This window comes from Rhododendron vialii, chromosome 1a (assembly GCF_030253575.1).
Source record: "Rhododendron vialii isolate Sample 1 chromosome 1a, ASM3025357v1".
NCBI classification, from domain to species: Eukaryota; Viridiplantae; Streptophyta; class Magnoliopsida; order Ericales; family Ericaceae; genus Rhododendron; species Rhododendron vialii.
Window position 1 is genome coordinate 37,327,713 of NC_080557.1, and position 20,508 is coordinate 37,348,220.

The 20,508-nt window shown below is 37.8% G+C and overlaps 1 protein-coding gene across 2 annotated transcripts; it reads right to left on the reverse strand.

The window, feature by feature from the left end:
• Positions 1–3,907: 3,907 nt before the first annotated feature.
• Positions 3,908–17,636, reverse strand: LOC131297951 (uncharacterized). 2 transcript variants are annotated; one of them, XM_058323213.1, is made up of 15 exons: positions 17,122–17,636; positions 15,767–15,852; positions 14,948–15,102; positions 14,467–14,531; positions 14,183–14,377; positions 13,967–14,021; positions 12,896–13,111; positions 12,666–12,799; positions 10,064–10,250; positions 9,823–9,882; positions 9,476–9,727; positions 6,178–6,436; positions 5,894–6,099; positions 5,530–5,580; positions 3,908–4,950 (listed from the first exon to the last, which is right to left on the reverse strand). In XM_058323213.1, exons 1-15 carry the CDS (start codon positions 17,364–17,366, stop codon positions 4,660–4,662), a joined length of 2,457 nt encoding a protein of 818 aa, XP_058179196.1. In that variant the 5' UTR covers positions 17,367–17,636; the 3' UTR covers positions 3,908–4,659. The 2 variants fall into 2 exon arrangements, with proteins under 2 accessions (XP_058179196.1, XP_058179275.1); XM_058323292.1 differs by lacking the exon at positions 5,894–6,099.
• Between the last annotated feature and the right edge of the window lie 2,872 nt (positions 17,637–20,508).

Below are 20,508 nucleotides of genomic sequence, written 5' to 3' on the forward strand. Positions count from 1 at the left end.
GTCATCCATTCGTGCAATTAATTTGCTGAGATTCGTTTTCAATTATGACCGGTCACAATTAATTGTTACCGGTCATAATTGATTTTCAATTCGGATCATCCAAAAACACTTTGGACGTGCGCGATTGGTCTTCATAAAACCTTCTTTACGGAATGGTCTGCAAATAAGATTTTTTGTTAAAGGACAGAGAAGAAGACTTCAGGTGGGTTTGGATTGTTAAGTCAAAATGATTTTTCTTTTTTGTCTTTATTCAAAAAAATTTCGCATTTGTTAATTTTGCTTTAAATTTTTGTAACTTATTGATTCGTTTCGTTGAGAGGAATCAAAAAAATAAAATTTTTTTAATCGAAACTCAGTTATTTTTTTTACAAAAAAGATTATTTTTTTACTTATTTTGTCTTTATTCAAAAATTCATGAGTTTCGATTATAATTTTTTACTTTTTTGATTCCTCTCATTGAGACGAATCAATAAACTACAAAAGTTTAACGCAAAATAAACAAATACAAAAAAAATTAAAAAAAAGAAGAAAAAAGTCACTCAATTTTTAATCCAAATGCACCCGAAGCCGGCATTGGTATACCGGATATTTTAGCTTAGGGAGAAAAGGAAGTAGAATGGGTCGGGTCGGATGGGTTTGGATCATAATTTTAAAATTTTTCGATTCTTCTCTGAATAGAACTAATAATCGACAAAAAATTGACGCGGAACGTACAAATTGAGTTTTAATCATAAAATTTTACTTTTTTGAATCCCCTTATTGAGACAAATCAGAGAAAGGAGGGGGGAAGAGAGGGGAAGGGGGAAAAAAAAAAAAAGGAAAACGGGTCGGGTCGGACGGGTTTGGGTTTGGCCTGACCCATATTTAACCCGAACCGTTCCAACCCGTTTTCTTTTTGGCCCATATTTGACCCACGACCCGTTTCAACCCGCCCAAACCCGCCCAGACCCGCCCGTTTGCCACCTCTAGTAGGTATGACTGGACTAATGTATGCGCGTATATATATAGAACCTCTCCATTTCTTCCCTTTTCTGATTGAATTTCGATGATCCAAGCCGCTCAATGTGTACAGGATGTGATTTTAAGGATACCCTCAAGAAATTGGCTAAAAAAATGACCAGAAATGGTTTCATCCGAACAGTGTTTGTTTGAACCGTTAGATAAAAAACAAATAAAAACTACTCGGATGAAGCCTTTCCCGGTCTTTTTTTTTGTTGATTTCTCATGGCCTTAAAATCACGTTCTGAACACATTGAATTGGCTCAGATCATCGAAATTCAATCGGGAAAGGGAGGTCCGCATTTTATTAAGTTAAGGTGGTCCTTACGGGTTGTTTCAAATGAGAGGGTCCTCATTTTAGTTAAAATGCAGACCCACCTTTTCCAATCAAATTTCGATAATCTGAACCGCTCAATGTGTGTAAAACGTGATTTTAAGGGTACCAGCGAGAAATTGGCACAAAAAAAATACCAGAAAAGGCTTCATCCGAATAGTTTCGAACATTTTTTTACTAAACGGTTCAAATAAAAACTGCTCAAATCAAGCCTTTTCCGGTCATGTTTTTTGCCGATTTCTCACAGGGTGCTCTTAAAATCACATTTTGGTAACATTGAGCAACTCGAATTATTGAAATTTGATCGGAAAAATAGAGAAATAAAAAGGTAAAATGAGGACCTCCCCATATAAAACGAATTAATATACACACACATTGATAGAAGAGGGGGATTAATATACACACATTGATAGGGGGGTGGGTGGGTTTCTAATTGCATTAAAGTAGTATGTGAACTAAGAAAAGTATGTCAGTCATGATAAATCTTGGAACAGTGCTACACGCTCAGATTTTCGCAAACAAACAACACGTACAGATGAACTTTGGACCCATTTTGGGTCCTACAAAGATAATCGGAGTCGTTCATTTTGTTCAAAACATCTTATTTAAGGTCACGGTAAAAAATCAGTTCAATTGGATATCGGTAAAAGGGTTTACGAAACACCTATCTTTGCTTCAGAAAATAGCCTATTTTTTGAAACAAAGTTGGGTATTTCGTAAACCCCCTTACCGATATTCAAATAAGCTGATTTTTTATGAAAACCTTAAACAACATATTTTGAATAAAATGAGCGGCTCCGATCATCTTTGTGGGACCCAAAATGGATCCAAAGTCCATCTATATGCGCTGTGGATTTTAAAAAATCTGTGTCTGTAGCGGTTTTGATTTTGCAAGGGTATAGTGGAAAATTCTACGATAGGGATTATGGGGGTGGAGAGAGACAGAGAGCAACCATAGACCTACATGATAGGAAGGGTAGTGGAAAATTCTACGATAGGGATTATGAGCCCAGCTACAGTACCGACCGAAAACCCAAAGAAATCGTACCGACGGTCGTGTCGGGTCGTCTCCGGCCACCGGACAGCCGATCCGAGCCGTCCAAAAATTCTAAAAAAAAAAGAAACAGGGGGGCTTTCGTGGAAATCAACGGCATCCGACGTGTTTAAGGTACTCGATCCAAACACCCTATTTTTTGTGCATATATGTACTTGATCCAAACATCCGACCTTAAACACGTCGGATGCCATTGATTCCCGAGTAGGCTCCCTTGTTTTTTTTTTTTAGAATTTTTGGACGGCTCGGATCAGCCGTCTGGTGGCCGGAGACAGCCCGGCGCGGCATTCGGTATGTTTTCGATGGGTTTCCGGTCGGTACCAATAGGTTTTCTGAGGGATTATGGGGGTGGAGAGAGAGAGAGAGAGAGAGCAGCCACCAACCGACATGATAGGATAGTAACTTCGGGGAGGACTCCGGACCGAAACACACTCACATAAATGTGTGGGAGTCACACACACTACTTTCCCCCGTCTACAACTCCAAAGACCAGACTTCACTACTTTTTTTTTCCAAACGAGTTGAATTTATTTACAAATACACACTCACATAAATGTGTGGGGGTCACAAACACTAAACTACTATTGTGTTGTCCCACATATTTATGTGTATATTCATGTATTTGAGTGTGTATTTTGGATGTGACTACTCCCTCCATCTCAATTTAACAGTTCTTTTTGAAAATTCGTGTCATTTTTCAATTGACTATATCTTGTAATTTATAATGTTTTATTTGCTTTTGAAAATACTGTATTATAAAACTAATCGAGATCTATCAAAAAAGTTCCATACTAGATTTAAAATTCATAACTAATTTGAAGATATAACTAGTTTTTCATCCGATTAGAATAGAACGAGAGACTATTAAATTGGGACGGAGAGAGTATATACTTGTGTAAGTAAGTGGGAAGCTTATTTCCAAAATAAATGGGAGAAAAGTACGAGAAAAACATAATAGTGTGCTCAAAATTTAATTTTCTTATTTCTCTCTCGCTTTCTTTCTAAACCAAAAAAGGGGAGGGTCAGTTTCTTTAATTTTCCTTCCCTCTCTTTTTCATAGGATTCAAACACAATTTAAGTTTACAACAGGTTGGAAATTCTAATTTATCGTAAGAATGCCAAAACCCCATATGTTCTGTTCCCAACAAAACCCAACTTGTTCATGCCAAAACATTATTCCACCTGCCTTATTTGCCCTTTACTCCACCAGTCACTTTTCATACATATTTTTATTTTACAAAACTACCCCTTCAATCTGTTTGGATTATTTTATCAAAAAGTCTAAATACACAATAATCCAAATACAACACCATCCACAACCCCTCACATACATATGGAGCCCACTACTAAGCGCATGGACCCCAATAGTTACTTGCCACATTTGCCTTTATGGAGAGAGTGATTAACTAGAACTTAAATCAACTAGAAGGTTAGGGATTTTGATCATTCCCCTCAGTCTGCAGCTGTACGGGAAAAAAAAAAAAAAAAAAGAGAATCCTCAAGTTACAGTAAAAGAGAAATGGAAATGCAACACTAATTTTATTACTGCACAAATAAAAAGGATCTAAATCCAACCCTCCTTCCTCCAGTTTACAAATATGAGGCCTGTTATGGTACATGAAAATGTTCCATGGAAGTGTCCATGAAATGGAAATGAATAATTCAAATTCACACAGTTGTGAATCTGAACCATTCATTTATAGAACCCCCTGACTGCGTAAAGCAAAAGTAGTTTACACAAGAAGAATAAGAAACCAGAGCATTCTAATTTTACCTACAGTATTTAATCACATCTCTAAATTCAAATCCGAGCGAAAACTTCAAGAGAAAAAAAACACTTCGATCCGAGTCAGATTCGAGCCAACCATGAACAATGCTGAAATGATTTGTCTGTACTTGCCCCCGTGTCCAGGATGTGCTTGCATTTACAACACCAACATTGCTTGGTTTGGCAACTGCTTGAAAGCCGGTTCTTTAGTGTTTCGCCCATCTTGGCCTATTGATAAATTTTTAGGTTCTTTTTTTTTTTTTTTTTTCATGTCTACATTTCATGAGCTGCCAAGCTTTTTGACTTTTTCATTTTGAAAATTTCACGGGTGTTTAGCTCAGCAGCCCAGAAACATAAAACTCGTCTGAAAAACCCTAAAAATTTGCACAATAGGACAACAATGTCCTTGTAAAGGCCTTGAAAAGCCGTTGCTAACTCAAGTCGCTTGTATTGACATGTAGCCAGCGGGGATAGCCTGCCTAAGACTGTATTAGTAACATATAATCATCGAAACAGTTCCGGGAAAGACCACATAATGAACCTGGCAAAAACATCGGACTCCAAGAACTCGATATGAGCAGCCCGTCCAATGAAGGTATTCAAATTCCTGCCTTGGGTGGAGATATCAAAATTGACATCACATCGCATGAACAACCTATGCTCAGAGGAGGGTGCCCGTATCTGGTCCAAGCAATTATTCAGCATCTCCATGAAGACTTTGCCCTTCTTCGAGTTGTCTCCTGCAGCTGCTGGGCACATCTCAATTCTAGCGGAATGATACGGAACATAACCATCCTAAGAGAGATCCAAGATCGATTAGAAGCTTAACTGGTGGCCACTTGCGCATACAATATCAGTTAGTAACGAATTAAATAAGCAAGTCTACTTCTCAAAAACTATGTTCTCAAATTTTAATGGAGGGATTTTAATCAATTGAAGCTGCAAGTCTCTCCCTAATGCCAACATGTCCAAATAAATCAACCAAGAAAAAATGCTGGAAAATAGTCCAAACTGCAGCCAGTGTACTGAGTTGCTGTTTTTTATTATTACTTGAGCTCTTCATCAGTTGCACACATTGTTTACCAGATACAAGTAACAAAGATTAAAAACACTGCTTTCATAAGATCAAACAAATCCCTCTGGCCTCTATGATGATGTGTCATTTTCTTTCATTCCAAGTCAATATTGAAACCTTCCAAAGCATCAAACAAAGAGGAGTTTCTAGTGTAACAAAATCCTGCTTCAGTTTGGGCCTAATAAAATCCCTAGCTCAGTCCCCAAATACCAATAGGGGGTGATAGATTGTTTCATACGAATTCGAAAATCGCAAGTACAGGATTGACAAAATAAAACCTGCAAAAGTGAAGGAAATACCTGAGGTGAAGATAACAGAATTATATTCTTGAAATTCTCCAGCGTCTTTTGCTAAAAGAGAGAAAGAAAACAACATCAGAACATGAGCCAAGCAGAAAGAAGAAACATCTCCCTCCTCCTTCAACCAAAAAAAAAAAACTCATCTCACAAGCAAATAATCAAGAAACTGTCATGATGCAAACCCTAAAAAATCTAATATTCCAAAGTGGACATGATAGTGTACCGGAGAAACTGTCATGATGCAAATCCCCATTTTCTCCTTTTTTTTCTTTACCCAATAACAATTTCCAATGAAAGAAAATACATAAAGCCATCTTTAACCCTCCTAAAAATGATGTGGGGAATGAGGAAGTTTGTTCGGTACCTTGCAGAGTTTATACAAGAAAGTATTTTGCAGATCTGGATCGTCAGTGTAAGTAAGCTGATGAATGCACTGTGTGCCCTTGAACTTCTTCAGGACCCACAGTCCAGAGTTAAATAATGAGTTTGAACTGTACAGGTAACCTAAATGTGGGCCAGATATAGAAAGATATGTATACAGGTATCTTAGGTATGGCTCCATAATTTCCTCTGCGAGAATCAAAGAACGAACTTAGTCTTCCTTAGTTAAAATAGCATAACATGATCTCCAAAGCCAAAAGTGCAGACCTGTTAACGCTGTTCTTATGATGACATTTCCAATGGAATGCCCAACAAAGCTAAGCTTGATATTTCGTAAACTTCCAGATCTTGAGGCTTTATCCATTTTCTTCTTAACGAATGAAGTGACTTCTTGAGCTAGCCTTTTTCCCATTTCTCTGAAGTCCCCAGAAGTTTTTTCTTCATTCACCTCTGACATAAGCACGTCTACCTTGGAATCCATCAAAAGCCATTGATTCCGAACAAGCCGTAAATCCAGATGATGTCCCTATTTATGCAGTGATGAGCAAAGTTAATTGAAATACACTTGGAAATACAATGTACCGTATGAAATTCATGAAATGGACTTCACTAAAATATCATGACAACTGAGGAGGATAAACCTAATTGAACTCCACAGTGGAACACCTAAATGATCACAATATAGTCTGATCAAACAATTCCAAATATTGCACACACATAAGGGAGAAAAAGGTAGTATGTACTAAGCGATAATAACGGCTAAATCTCAAATGGTACATCGATATGCTGCACAGAAGAGATCAAAACAAGTGGTGAATACAAAGAATAAGTGGGCACCCTTCAAAGAGACACGAGATAACTTTTCAAACTTCATTGTAGAACGTCTGATCTTGTTGTTTCCAACATATCACTTAAGAAAGGGGTGTCTCTGAATGTGTCAACTTGAGTAGAATTATGTAGCTTCAAATTATACCAAAACACAACCACTATGCTGTCAGATGTTAGGTGTCCAAGATGAGCAGCTTAAGCACAACTTTCTAAGACAGAACTTCCCTATTTGCTGCAGATAGAATAATCCCATTCATATGCAGTCAATAATAACACCGCAAATTTCGGAAGGCCCTCACCCCTCAGACATTTCTGGTAGAAACCCAAATGAAGCAGCCAAAAAGCAGCAGAAACAGCGCTTTTGTCTAGATCCTCTCAGTATTACTGCTATCCAAGTTTTATGAATAAACAACACAATAGCACGGTGCTAACTGTCAAGGCATAATCCAAACACGCCAATCAGATGAACAAATATTTAGTGTTAATGGAATCAGATCAGACCTCCGGATCCAACAAGCAGATTGCTAATCAGCTAGTCTACCAGTCCACATGACCTATTTGAACTGGCTTCTCCAGCTTAACAGTAACTCAGAAAAATAGTCAAGACACGGTTTTGGGCGGAAGCTCAATCTCAACCTCCTAATTAGACGTAGACATTAGCCAGTTATCCCAATTAACATCCACTCTCACTTCTTTTTTCAACTTTGAAGCTTAAAGTCTCTGGTCAAACATGATTGAAATGTGTGACATGTAATCAGACCGTGTCAGAATGAACCCATTGCCTATCGAGGTGCGAATGTAGTACATTACTATTTTATCCAGTTCTGAGTGTCTCCAGTCCTCCCCCACTTGTACCCCCAGTCAATTAGGGATTACATGGGTTCTATTCTTGTTGAAGTTTAGAGCAAGGTCGCTCTCTTTTTGGCACATTTTGACCAGTAGGAAGTAATTGCACCAGATTGCTCTTTTTGCTTCTACATGATTAATGCAAGCAATGCTGCTAACCACTAGGCTAGTGCAACTAAAGTTAGTTCAGCTTGCATCACAATATATTGGTCAGTCACAAATTTGAATGTTCAACTGTAAACATTACACATCAGCCTTCTAAAAATGCACAGATTGACTGGTCAAGGTTGCCAAATAGAGCATGTCCAATTGGTCATTGACCATACTCCATTCATGCATAAGTAAGGAAAACTCAGTCCAATATTTATTGCTACTCTGTAAATATTTGTTATCCAATAATGTCTTCAGGTAACAATCCGATCAAAATTCATAATAGATAATCCAGCTCACTCAAATTGATATTCTAGACTTGAATGGTACATTTATCTTGCAGACAATAAAAATATATAAAGAAGACTTCAAAGTTAGATTACCTTATTAAGTGTACAAGAGATGGCTCATTAGACCTGATTATTGCAAGGCCCAAGTAACATTTGGTAGTGTCAAAATGGCGTACGGACTGTAGAGCAGGTTTTTAGCCACATGAATGCATCCAAGAGCCTAACTTCCCCATTCATCTTACAGATATCGGGCCATAATGTAGCACTACTGATCATACTCATATAGCTAGCCATTTGCCTCTTGTTCTTTACCTCTTTTTCTAAATTGGACGATAACAAATATATGCAGTTTAAGAAGACCTGGGCCCATCATTTTTTCGACACTAAAAATCCAAATATAGATTTTAATCTCCCCTTCGATAATCGAATCACTCACGGTTTTTTTTTTTTGTCTCTGTTGGTTTTTCTTGACAGAGTAATCACTTCACTTGGATTGTGATTGCATACGAAACCTAGGTGTAATCACACCTCGGTCCTGAAAAGTTTGTTGCCTGTTCTCTATGTTTGATGTAAAATACCTAAAACCCAACATTCAGCCCTTATAAACCCCAACAAAATCCCACAATCAAGTCTACCTACTCCAAAGCACTCAAAATATATTTTACAATCAACTAACGACAAGGCCTAATGACAGTGTTCTTACTTAGCATAATACTAATCAATAAACAAAAGACAGCATGCTCCCATTCAGTCACTGCTACTACCGCATCACTTCCGCTTTCTTTTCCTCTGGCTAAAACCGTGAAAAGCCACATGCTGCAAGGATAGAATTGACTAATCCCGATACCAAATCAACGACGTACTAAAGGAATATGATGTCACCATTCTACAAAACATGGTACTCCCTCCGTCCCAAAAAGGATGACAATTTTTTAAATTCGTGTCATTTTTCATCGCTTATATCTTTCAATCTATAATATTTTTCATGAGTTTGAAAACTTTGTATAATAGAACTAATCGACAACTATCAAACAAGATCCATATTGCATATTTGCGGAGATTCATATTGAAAGATACAAGGAATTAAAATTGGCACGGATATCAAAAATTGACGTCCAATTTGGGACGGAGGGAGTATATTAGAGTATTTAACTATGAGGATTATAGAGCTCGACTTCCCCATGACTCCACCTAATCTTATGGAACAAGATTAATTGCAATTGCGTAAGATGAAATTCAACCTCAAGTTGATTGCTATTATTTCAAAGGGCAAACAACAGAGACAAGCGGCTGAACATAAAACAGCCAATAGATAACTTTTCTGAACAGAAACAAATGCAGCATGGTGAAATACTTCAACGTGAGAAAATTAAAGAACAGAACCAACAATGGCGAAAAAGTACAAGAACATCAGTACAATTAAGCCATAATGTAGAGCACTTGACACGTACCTGAAAACCGTGCACAAAGACAACAATCTTCAGTACACGACCACGTTGTTGAGTGTTAGGACCAGATTTGTTTTTCGCCTTGGACCCAATATCAGTGAGCAAGTTAGGTGTATCTTTCTCACTGGGATTAGTGAAGTACGAATTTCCACTAGTAGAACGTAACGGAGCATTCATGACACGTTCTACAATTACAATCGGAATGCGCGAAGGATCACCGAAGATATGCAGGTCTTGTATAGACCTGTTGTTGATCTGTATAGATCAAATACCAGCTCATAAACTCCAACATACATGGAAAGAAAAACATTGTAGCACTTCACGAAAGAGTATTAACTCAGTGAACTCACCCTCATTTGCTCTATACCACGTCGATGAAGCTCAGCTCGTACTGCAGCAGTTTGTGCAGGCTACAAAGGAACCAAGCAAAGAAAGCAGATCACAAGGCTGTAAAACGCACGCATCCTCAACATAAAAAGAAATATGAAGTAGCAAACCAACTAAAAGTTGAACCTAGAGGATAAGGGGAAAAAATGAAACTTTTTGCCAAGTTATACTGAAGCAAGTAAAAGTGGGTCTTCAATATATTACATCCTCAGTTAACTTGCGGAGAACTGCTGCTTTTCCATGAGCACCACGGTAGGAGTCATCAACCCCACTACTTATGTATTGGTGAGGCATATCCACCTTAGAGTACACCATCCAAATCGACCATTCAGCTTTCCTGTCATTAGCCCATGCATCTCGCAAAAACTCCAAAATTTTTGTTTCATTAGCCCTGAAATTAAATAATAATAATAAAACATAAGCTTGAAGTTCTGCCATAAATACAAGGACGGATAAAATAGCAGGATTCAAGAGCTTGGTTATCTAGTTTACCTTCCTATGTAGAAGTTTTGCTCAACTATCAGCTATTGAATACAAAAAAGGCAGTGATTTACAGTACAACTACAGATAGCTAAGCACAACACCTAAAATCCAGACGGAAGTGGCTGGAAATGAGCGACAAAGTCAAAATAAACACACACACACACACACACAAAAAGAACATATACCAGCAGCAATTCTCACAAAATCCGCAATGTGAAAACGAGAAAATATTAACAAAATTTTTATCCAACAGATCACGAAAACTCAGCCTGAATACTAAAAGTTGGCTTACCCAGTTCAAGGGATTCTTGTTCAGGCTCTTTGTTGTCTTTTCTATTCATCATTCTATTATTCTGCTATGCAAATTGCACCTATGCAGTCTTATATCATTTTAACAGAACATACTAGGACGAAAGATCAGCATATCAGACATATTTATCATCATGTCCGATGATTTTGAAAATTGCTCTTTTGGTGTGCTCGTTATACCGTAGTCTAGGTCCCATGTCCATAATCCATATCCGTACTTACTATAATACTTTTACCATTGAAGAGAAAAGAGTTTTCCAAATGACGAAAGATCATAGGCAAAATAAAGAATCACCAAGTAATCAACCTCTACAACATGGTAATCTGAGATTAAACAGGTTTAATCAGAGATTTTGAAACTGGAAGCTCATTTTCGTACAAGTTTTATAAAATGCTACTCCGGCTTCAGCACAAGAATAAACAAATTGCAGACCAAAGAACAAATCAAAAGACGCAGCTAAGGCAATGTTCTTTCAAATCTGGAGCCATTTAGAGTGAACGTTGTGGCTTGCTATGGCTTTTTTGTACCAGCCACATGTACCATCCCCAACAGTCGAACATACATCTTTGCTAGAATCTCAATCGTTTGAAAGTGTGGGCATTTCGAAAATTATAATGAACATATCAATAAGATGGCAATACTGATCATGATTATCAATTGTAACTATTAATGAACCTCCTCTTTATTTCGGGTACACGCAAGCTAATGAAACCATCAACCACATATGTAACATTCAAGTGTGTGAAAACTAAGTACCTGAGTTTATGGCTCTGGACAAAACCTTCTGATGTCAAAAAAATTGTTCAACTCAGTCAGTCAAAAGAGACAAAACAAACCAAGCAGGGGTGCAAACGAGCCGAGACGAATTGGGGTTTATAGTGCTCGAGCACGGCTCGTTTACTAAACGTGCCTAAAACTCGGGCTCGAGCTGAGCCTAGCTAATTTACTTAACAAGCCTCTTTAGACGAGCCAAGGCTATAAAACGAGCCCAAAACTCGAGCTCAAGCTCGGCTAGATTACTAAACGAGTCGAACCACGAGCTGCTCGTTCGTTTGGAGCCCTAAAACCAAGTAAGATGACATAGTACCTGTCATTTATTAACCAACACCCAAATGATAGTTTTGTCACCCATATATCTTGGGCAGGACTAAGAGTGGAATACACTAGGGGCTCGTTTGTTGCGTGGGACTGGTCTAAATTGGACTTAAAACAACTAAGCCATCTAGAAAATGTTAGAATTCATGTCATCTCTTTCCCACACCCCTCTTTCTTTTACATCTTATTGACTTTCTTTTTTTACAAATAAAAAAATTAAAAAAACATTTTAAGTTTTTTAATTTTCATTTTGATCTCTTAGTCGGATCAATAATTTTGATTCCTACATATTGACTTGGCTATGATTGTATGACTAAATTTTCTTGTTATGGTTAGTTTTTTGAAAAATAGTGCATTGTTACCCAAGTTACATGACAAATATGATGTCTACATGCTTTTTATTGTTAATTAGCTTGTACATATGACAAAATAGAAAGGGCAGTTTTTTTAATTGCATGCTCTAAATATGCTACGGGGACGGGTAATTTAGTCAGTTGGTCAGGTTCCTTCTCTTGAGCCCTTAAAAGGATAAGGCACGTCCAACCATCTAATCTTTATGAATTCCCAGACGTAAGACTCATGGTAACACTCCAAAATAGTACCAAGACAAACCTTCCAAGGAGAGAAATTACGCAATTGAGGTCTGGCTTCTCCACTACCATAACGCAATTGAGCAATTAGTTAATACTGGCATTTGTGGTGGAATGTTTTACATTACCAACAGGTACACAAGTTCTTGACACATGATTTCTATAAATCAGCCAAGGGAAAGAAAAAATAAATGACTTCTCGACTATTGACCAAGGTGTTGTCTTCTCATTCTAGAATCCACAAAAAGGAAGAAAATCTATTGCAACTTTCATTCAAGTAGAATAAAAAGTGCACGGTCATTGAATTTAAGACAGTACTTGAACAAACCTGTGAAATTTCAGAAACGTGTTCCACAAGTACAATATTTGACTCCCAAGCAAATGGAAGAAGTTCAAGAGTTCATCCTTGGATAAGGAACGGAAGAACTCATGGTCCCGGAAATCAACACTACCATTTGGTTTCTGTTCAAGGATGAATATAGAAATGATAAGCTAAAGCCACAAAAAGATCAGGATTCCGCAAGCATCAATGAGAACTATGAAGCACGAAATTAGTACCTCAGAACCCATTTGTGGCATGGTAGATGCTTCTGCCGAAACTACAGCACGTGGAGTCTCCACAACTCCTCGCAGAGAAGAACCAAACAACTTCGAATCATCCAGTTCGGAAGTAAAATCACTCAAATCAATTATTTGATTAATTGATTTGCTGAGGTTTCGTAGCTCTTCAAGGAGAATGTCCCGGGAAGTTAATAGTGCTCTGACAAGCATGGCCTGTTTAGAGTAATATACAAGCTAGTTGACTCAATAAGCATCAGACGCAAAATGGTACTGTGTTATTCCAGTGAAGACACCATATTAGCAAGATACAATGGAAGAGGATCGACATAACAGCAGCCAATTTTGATAAGTCGAATGGCTCAATGATGTGAGTCGTGACTTTGCCACACAAAAAAAAATAATAGATCCTGAATTCACTGCACCCCCCACCCCCCCCCAAAAAAAAAAAAGAAAAAAAAAAAGACGAGTATAGAATAAATAAAATTAGACGAGGACAGATAGCAAAACCTCTATTAAGTTAAATATCTTCTATTACCTCTTCACATGATTACCTTTTTGCAACTGTAACCCTAAAACCTTTCTTTGTCTTAAGGCCTAAAACCCAGCATATAACCAAGTGCAGGGCGCACTGTCCCACAATTTCTAAAGTTGTCCTGCTTCATACTCCGCTTTAAACAACCACAACATAAGAAAACCCAGGAGGCAGATCTTGTGCCTTAACATGGTTGTGTTAAACTGGCATACATATTGCCCCAAGACACTTTCATAAAGCCAAATAACTGCAAAGCGATTAGCTAACAAAAGAAGGTCCAAGGTTCAAGTCTTGTTATCTGTGATTGGTCCCCAGTTGAGTCTACCAGTAATGACAAAGCATATGTGCAGAGCATTTGCAAAAGAATTGCAATCAACAGCAAAAGAATTGCAATCAACAGTTAACAAATCCTACTTATGCTATGAAAGGAAAGGAAATCACAACCAGAAAATACATAGAAGTACAAGATGAAAAAAGATTAATCATGAATCTCAGGTAAAGAAATCATCAAATAATAGTTACTGTGAAGCACATACTTGCTTCGGCTTGTCAAAATTTCCATCAGCCAACCGTTTGATAGCAGAAGAGTCGCTGAAAAGAGTCCAACGAATCAAGTTACTTTGAAAAATTAACAGGGGGCTATTACTTAAACCACAGCATTAAATACCAGCACGAAAATATGGTTTTAGATTATCAGGGGAATGTGACCTTGATCAATTTACTCAGTTTAAGAAACTGAATCTGCAACAGACCTGGGTACCTTCGCCGAGGCAGTGTGAAAATTACCCTTCAATAGGGTGATATGTATGGTAATATCAACAAGCACGGCATGGAAAGCATCAAAATGTACAGGGCAATATGAATGCAGGCCGAGAAGAGCTTTAGGTGGAATTCTAAATTCATGGACTGCAGTAGAGCATGCATCCAGAGAAGTCTGCAAACCAGACCTGCAAATCATACATTGGAACAGAAAGTATGGGTTGGATATCTAAGTCCACTTTGCAAGTTACAAAGTACGAGTAGAAAGTCAACTTACTCATTTTCCAATACAGGGGCATACATAAGCTCAAACTTCAAAATGACAGCAGATGCAGGCAAACCCTGGCATATGAACGCTATATTAGTCCAAAAAATTGAAATATGAAATGATGAAACATGGGCACCCACAGATGGTAGATGGGTAGAAACATAAATAAAAACAGGTATTCTCTAGGACTTTTATGTTCTGCTCCTGCAGTCTTTCTAAACACGTAGGTGAGTATTCCCAACCAAGTTTATTCCATCCTTGGGCGAGAAAGCTTCCCCCATATAGAAGTGGAAGGAATTAATGCCATGATAGGGGTTGCTTGGAGTTTCAGGCCATAGATGTGTACGTCTTTAACAAGAAATTAATGACATTACTGTGCTGCCTTGTGCTTGGAAAAGATCACCGCTCTTTCCGGTATATTCTACTTTATCAGTTTACTTGTAATTACAGTTGCTTTTACACATTGGCACGCATGCAAAGGGACCAATACCTCATATTTACCCAGTGATAGATTGAATGCAATCATGACAGATAGAAGAACATCCTGCCTTGCATATTTGATCCGGAAAGGCTGTGTTGAGAAACTGTGATCTGTATCATCAATTCTCCAAACTCCATATACATCATCAGCACCAACTTCAGGAGCTGCAGTCAAAGAAAGGGTAACTTAGACGGTAGTTCATCAGGAAGAACCATAATCAAAGACTACCAGCCCCTGAAGGATAGTTATAAATAACTGAAGAGATAAAAAGAACCAATATAGAACGACCTTCGTGTATGTGTGTCAGACCCATCTAATTCTCACGCCAATGACACATTTTAATGCAACCCTTTTGGCTTCTAAAATATATTGCGTTAACAAAGAATCATAGATCATTTTTTCATAACATCAAGTTATTCCAAGATGGAAGTCCAACTAACATATCCTCCACACCCCAACTTTGTCGAGTGCCTGACATGAGTACTTCATACAATTCGGAGAGTCCATATAATATGACTCTAGCAATGAAATATATTTCTCAAATATGCAGAGCAATATCTGCCATCAAGAGGGGGAAAAGGCACAGGTTCACCATATAAAATGCAGTACTCAGGAGTATGTACATGAACAATAGCAGCAACTTTATTAAGAGAAAGGAAAACAAAACTCAAAAAACATCTTCTATTACTACCCGTTCGTACCCAATAATACACGCTTTTGCTCCAACCCCTAGAATCATTTAAGCATTTGCTAAGGCATACCTATAACAAATACAAGTTCACTGCTTCATACCCATACAAGTGACTTGAATGGGAAAAACTTACATACCTACATATTGAACCACTCGAGCTGGAGTTCCAAGAGAACTGTTTTCACTGTCCTCCCATCTCATCGTAATCTTAATCTGATACCATCTGCATGAGGGAAAATGAAAACAAATTAAAATAAATCATAGACATTCGATCCACCCAAGCAAAAGAGAAACTGAAACAAACACACAACACAAGAGAATACACTATAGATGTGGTTCAGCAGTGTGGCTACCTCTACAGAAAAGAGAAAAAACATTCCACTATACACAATATAGCCTAGGTCACATAATCTTTCAATAAAACCCTCCACTCTCGCTCTCAATTCTCACCCTGCACTCTTGCTCTCAATCCTCACCCTGCACTCTTGCTCTCAATCCTCGCTCTTGCAAATTTTAACAGTTTGAAATTATTTTCAAAAGACGCTTTCACGCTCACGCACACCCATTATGTGATAATATTAGAGCATCTCCAATCTTTACCCATTTTATTACCCACACCCAAAATTTGAGTAAAAAGCCTAAAAACTCATCTCCAATGTCATACTCATTTGCCTACCCATTTTGAGTTCTACTCATTTCCTCACCCATATTTGGGGAGACTCAAACCCATACCCAATTTCCAAACCCTCTTTTCACTCTCATGAATTACAAGTGTGCCATTCAGTAATAGATTTGGGTAAAAATATGGGTTTAGCGATGCCTTGCCCAAATCAAGCTTCTCACCCAAATCCCTACCCAAATTTGGGTGAAAAAAAGGGCAAGGATTGGAGATGCTCTTAAAACCCCGCATGGAGACACATTACCAAAACACTGCAGGGGTGGGGATAAGCCTCAGCCCACCACAATTACTAAAGATTAAGTAAATACAATACAACTTATAAATGAGAAAGAACATTCCACTATACAGATTATAAGCCAGGTCACATAATCCTTCAACAAGAACCTCCGCTCCCCATGCTGCACTCCGACTCTCAATCCTAGCTCTCGCATACTTTAGCACTTTCAGATATTTTCAAAACACTCGCGCATGCCCATTATGCACTCAGATTACCCACTTAAAAGACACATTACCGAGTGTTCGCTTTGAGTCTCTAGACTCAACCCCTCTCTTAGGGCGCGGTCTCCCATAAGTTTTCTCTCCAATTATTACTTTCATTTTCCTATCTATCTATCTCCACTCGTTGCCCCAAAAACCTCTCTCAAAACCCAAACCGAACAAAGGCCTGGGATAAACCTCGGCCCACCACAATTACTCAAGATTAAGTAAATACAACTTAAATCCGAAAATGACCAACACAGATGATAATAGTAGTTGCAGTAGCAGTATCAGAAAATAACAATAACATCGACGACAACAGTGACACGTATATACCCTTGCTGGAAGAGGTCGAGGTTGTGGAAGCGATGAATGTATATGGCAATCTCGTGCACGGCATCCAACATTGGAAGCTTACGCTTCGGAAGCGGCGGAGGTGTCGGCGGTCGCGGCGACAAGGGCGCATTAGACAGCCTCTTCGGATGATTCGAAGAGGAAGAGGAAGAAGAAGAAGGGGAAGAAGAGGAGAGATTTTTGTTCGTATTAAAGCCAATGATCCATTTAAAACGCCGCAGTAACATTACTCTCCGTATCCAACACGAGCATCCCTCCGGTTCCAAGCTCCGCAATCAGAAACCCTAGGTTTTCACCTCGGCGTTCGTTGATGATCGTCGAAGTCGGGTTTCTAATGGGTGATTCTCGGTCGTGGACGGAATTGAGAAGACGGTAGAGAGCAGTCGCCGGCGGGGAAATGGGGGAGAGAGAGAGAGAGATGGACGGGGGTTTTGCCGTCGTCGCCGTCTTCCGAGAATTATTATTCGAGCAGATGAGGACAGAGAAGAAGGCGCGTTTGACCAAAATCGATCGGGGTATACGGCGTCGTTTTTAACGGGAAGGGAATGGGCCCAGTGGGAAAAGTGGAAAAGAGTCAATTAATTTCCAGATCAAAAGGGAGAGGGGCCCATTACTAAAGAAAAAATGAAATTTACAATATTAAGGAATAGCATTGTGAAATTAATTAAAGATTTTCTCAATATTTTCAATGTTAAATATGTTATTAGAGCGGGTTTTAAGTAAGAATGTCTAAAAATTTAACATATCAAATGTTCTAACGCGCAACAATGACGTTGCGTCGTATCTTAATTCAAATCTCACAATGTACTTTTAAAGTTTTCTGATAGTGACGAGATGGACGAGTAACCTCAAGTACCTCACTCTGTATTTACATTTTCTATTAATTTATACGCGCTCGCTCTCTTTCTTCACCAACCAAAAAGGAGTCAATTATCGGGTGGTTGGGTGACAAAATACTACTCATTTCATAAAGAGCATGGGTTTGGATTTCGAATCCCACTTCTTCTATTTGAGATCTATGACTACATTTATGTTTGAATAGTTTTTAGTTATTGGATTCAAGATCTCTGTAAATTCTATAATAGTGGTGGACTGAATGAGTGACTCAAATAGCTCACCCTATTTTTATTTTTATGAAGTCATAGTACTTTTTAGCAACAAAATACATTGTAAGGTAGCCTCTGTGGTCAGACACTAATTATAACAGTAGAGGTCCTAATTTCATATCTCACTTTCTTCCTTTAGTTGAAATCCAAAGATTAGTTATAGATGAATAGTTTTTGGTTCTCAAAATCAGAATCTCTATAAATATGAACCCTTTTATCAGTCTACCAAGGGAGGTCTATGGGGGTTGTTTTTTCCATTTTAATCAAAAGGTCTATGGATTGTTTGAATAAGCTTATCAGATTAGTCGGCCTTTGATACTTATAACTTGACTTTTAAACTATAAAAAAAAAAATGTAGGAAAAAGAAAAGAAAAACAATGCTCATATAAAATTAGAGTGGTGCTATTTGCACCGATATTTACATACCGACAGTATACCGACGGCCGCGCGCGGCCGTCTCCGGCCACTAGACAGCAGATCCAAGCCGTCCAAAAATTTAAAAAAAAAAAAACCGAGGGGCCTAATGGGGGAATCAACGGCATCCGATGTGTGTAGGGTGTTTGATCTAGACACCCTATTTATATACATATATACACGAAAAATAGGATGTCTAGATCAAGCACCCTACACACATCGGATGCCGTTGATTCCCGTGTTGGGCCCCTCGGTTTTTTTTTAAAAAATTTTTGGACGGCTCGGATCGGCCGTCCGGTGGCCGGAGACGGCCGCGCGCGGCCATCGGTATGGTTTCCCTACCCTTTTTGGTCGGTACATATAGGATTTTCCATAAAATTATGCTATGTTGTGCTTTAGAATTTTTTTTTGGCAAAATCCACTCTCCTATTGTCCTTGTATAAATTGAGTTATCTTATGCTTTCAACTGTTTTTCATCCCCCTTTATATTCCAACTTTTTACTTTCGGTCTTGCTATTGTTAGCCTACTGGGCTGACGATAAATACACTAGAAGACAAGAAAAACACGTATTCCTGTGTACTTTATACACCATTTAATACACATTTACACACATATTATCGTCAGCCCATTAAGCTGATTTTAGAATTTTCCTACTTTTAACTATCGCTAGATTTAAACTTATCGACAGTATCAATCCAGATATAGACATGATCACGTGTTGTGAATGAAGTTTCAAACACATGAAACCATCCAAAACTTTACCATCTAACTTACTTTAGAATAAAAACTCCGCATCAAGATAAAATGTGTCATAGATGCAGCAACTTACACTTATTTTCAGTTCTCAAATTTGACTAGCCAAAGTCTAGTCCATTGAGAGCATCCGCACCAGGCTCTCTACATTTCGGATCAATTTACACCTTAAAAAGTTAGTACTTTATTACTTTAGCTATTCACTTTTAAAAATTCTACTGCATCAGACTCTTTATATTAAAATTATTCCATTAAATTATTTCTCTATTCTAAAAAAAGCACCAAAACTATCTCATTCCGAGCAATTGTTCACTTGTTATTTATTACTGTATATAAATAGTCTAAAAAAAATTAAGTTCTCCAATTTTCAATCAGATTGAACCGATGCGAAGATTTTATTTTTCTTATCATTTTATCCTAAAAGGTCATAATTTATATTTGTCCCTAGGACTTTCATATATGACCCCTAAGAGAGTCATAGAACCAAATAAAGTATTAAAAAAATATTAAGCCAAGTCACTGTAGCAGTGAACAGTGGAATAAAAAATATTAATATTTACTATTCAAATAAAAAAATATTAAAATATTAAGCCGAGTCATGCTAGATGGGTTCCATTCTTTATTTGGACAAATATTATTGATTACTTGGAATAAAAACTCAGCATCAAAATAAAATTTGTCCCAGATGCAGCAACTTTTGTAGTTATTTTCAGTCCTCAAATTTGACTAGCCAAACAATTGGATTCCATTCTTTATTTGGACAAATTTTATTGACTGGACCCGTAATTAAGAAAGGTGAGGTACAAAATAGATACAGAAAATAATAAATGAATGACACAAAAAAATAAAGTTGGGTAGTATATAAAAAATAAAAGTGAGATTACCCTAATTAGGAAATTATAGCTTGGATTTCAAAATTTTCCCAATCTCCATGCTTGTCCACCTGAGGAACAAAAATGTTGGTATTTAATCTGCCAATGAGGTGATCAGAGAATTTACAGGCTTTGACAATTCAAACCATAGTTGTGAGTCTGAAGTATAATAAGGCTATAGAAGGACAGGAATGTTAGGATACATTAGATCAAAGGTTTGGAA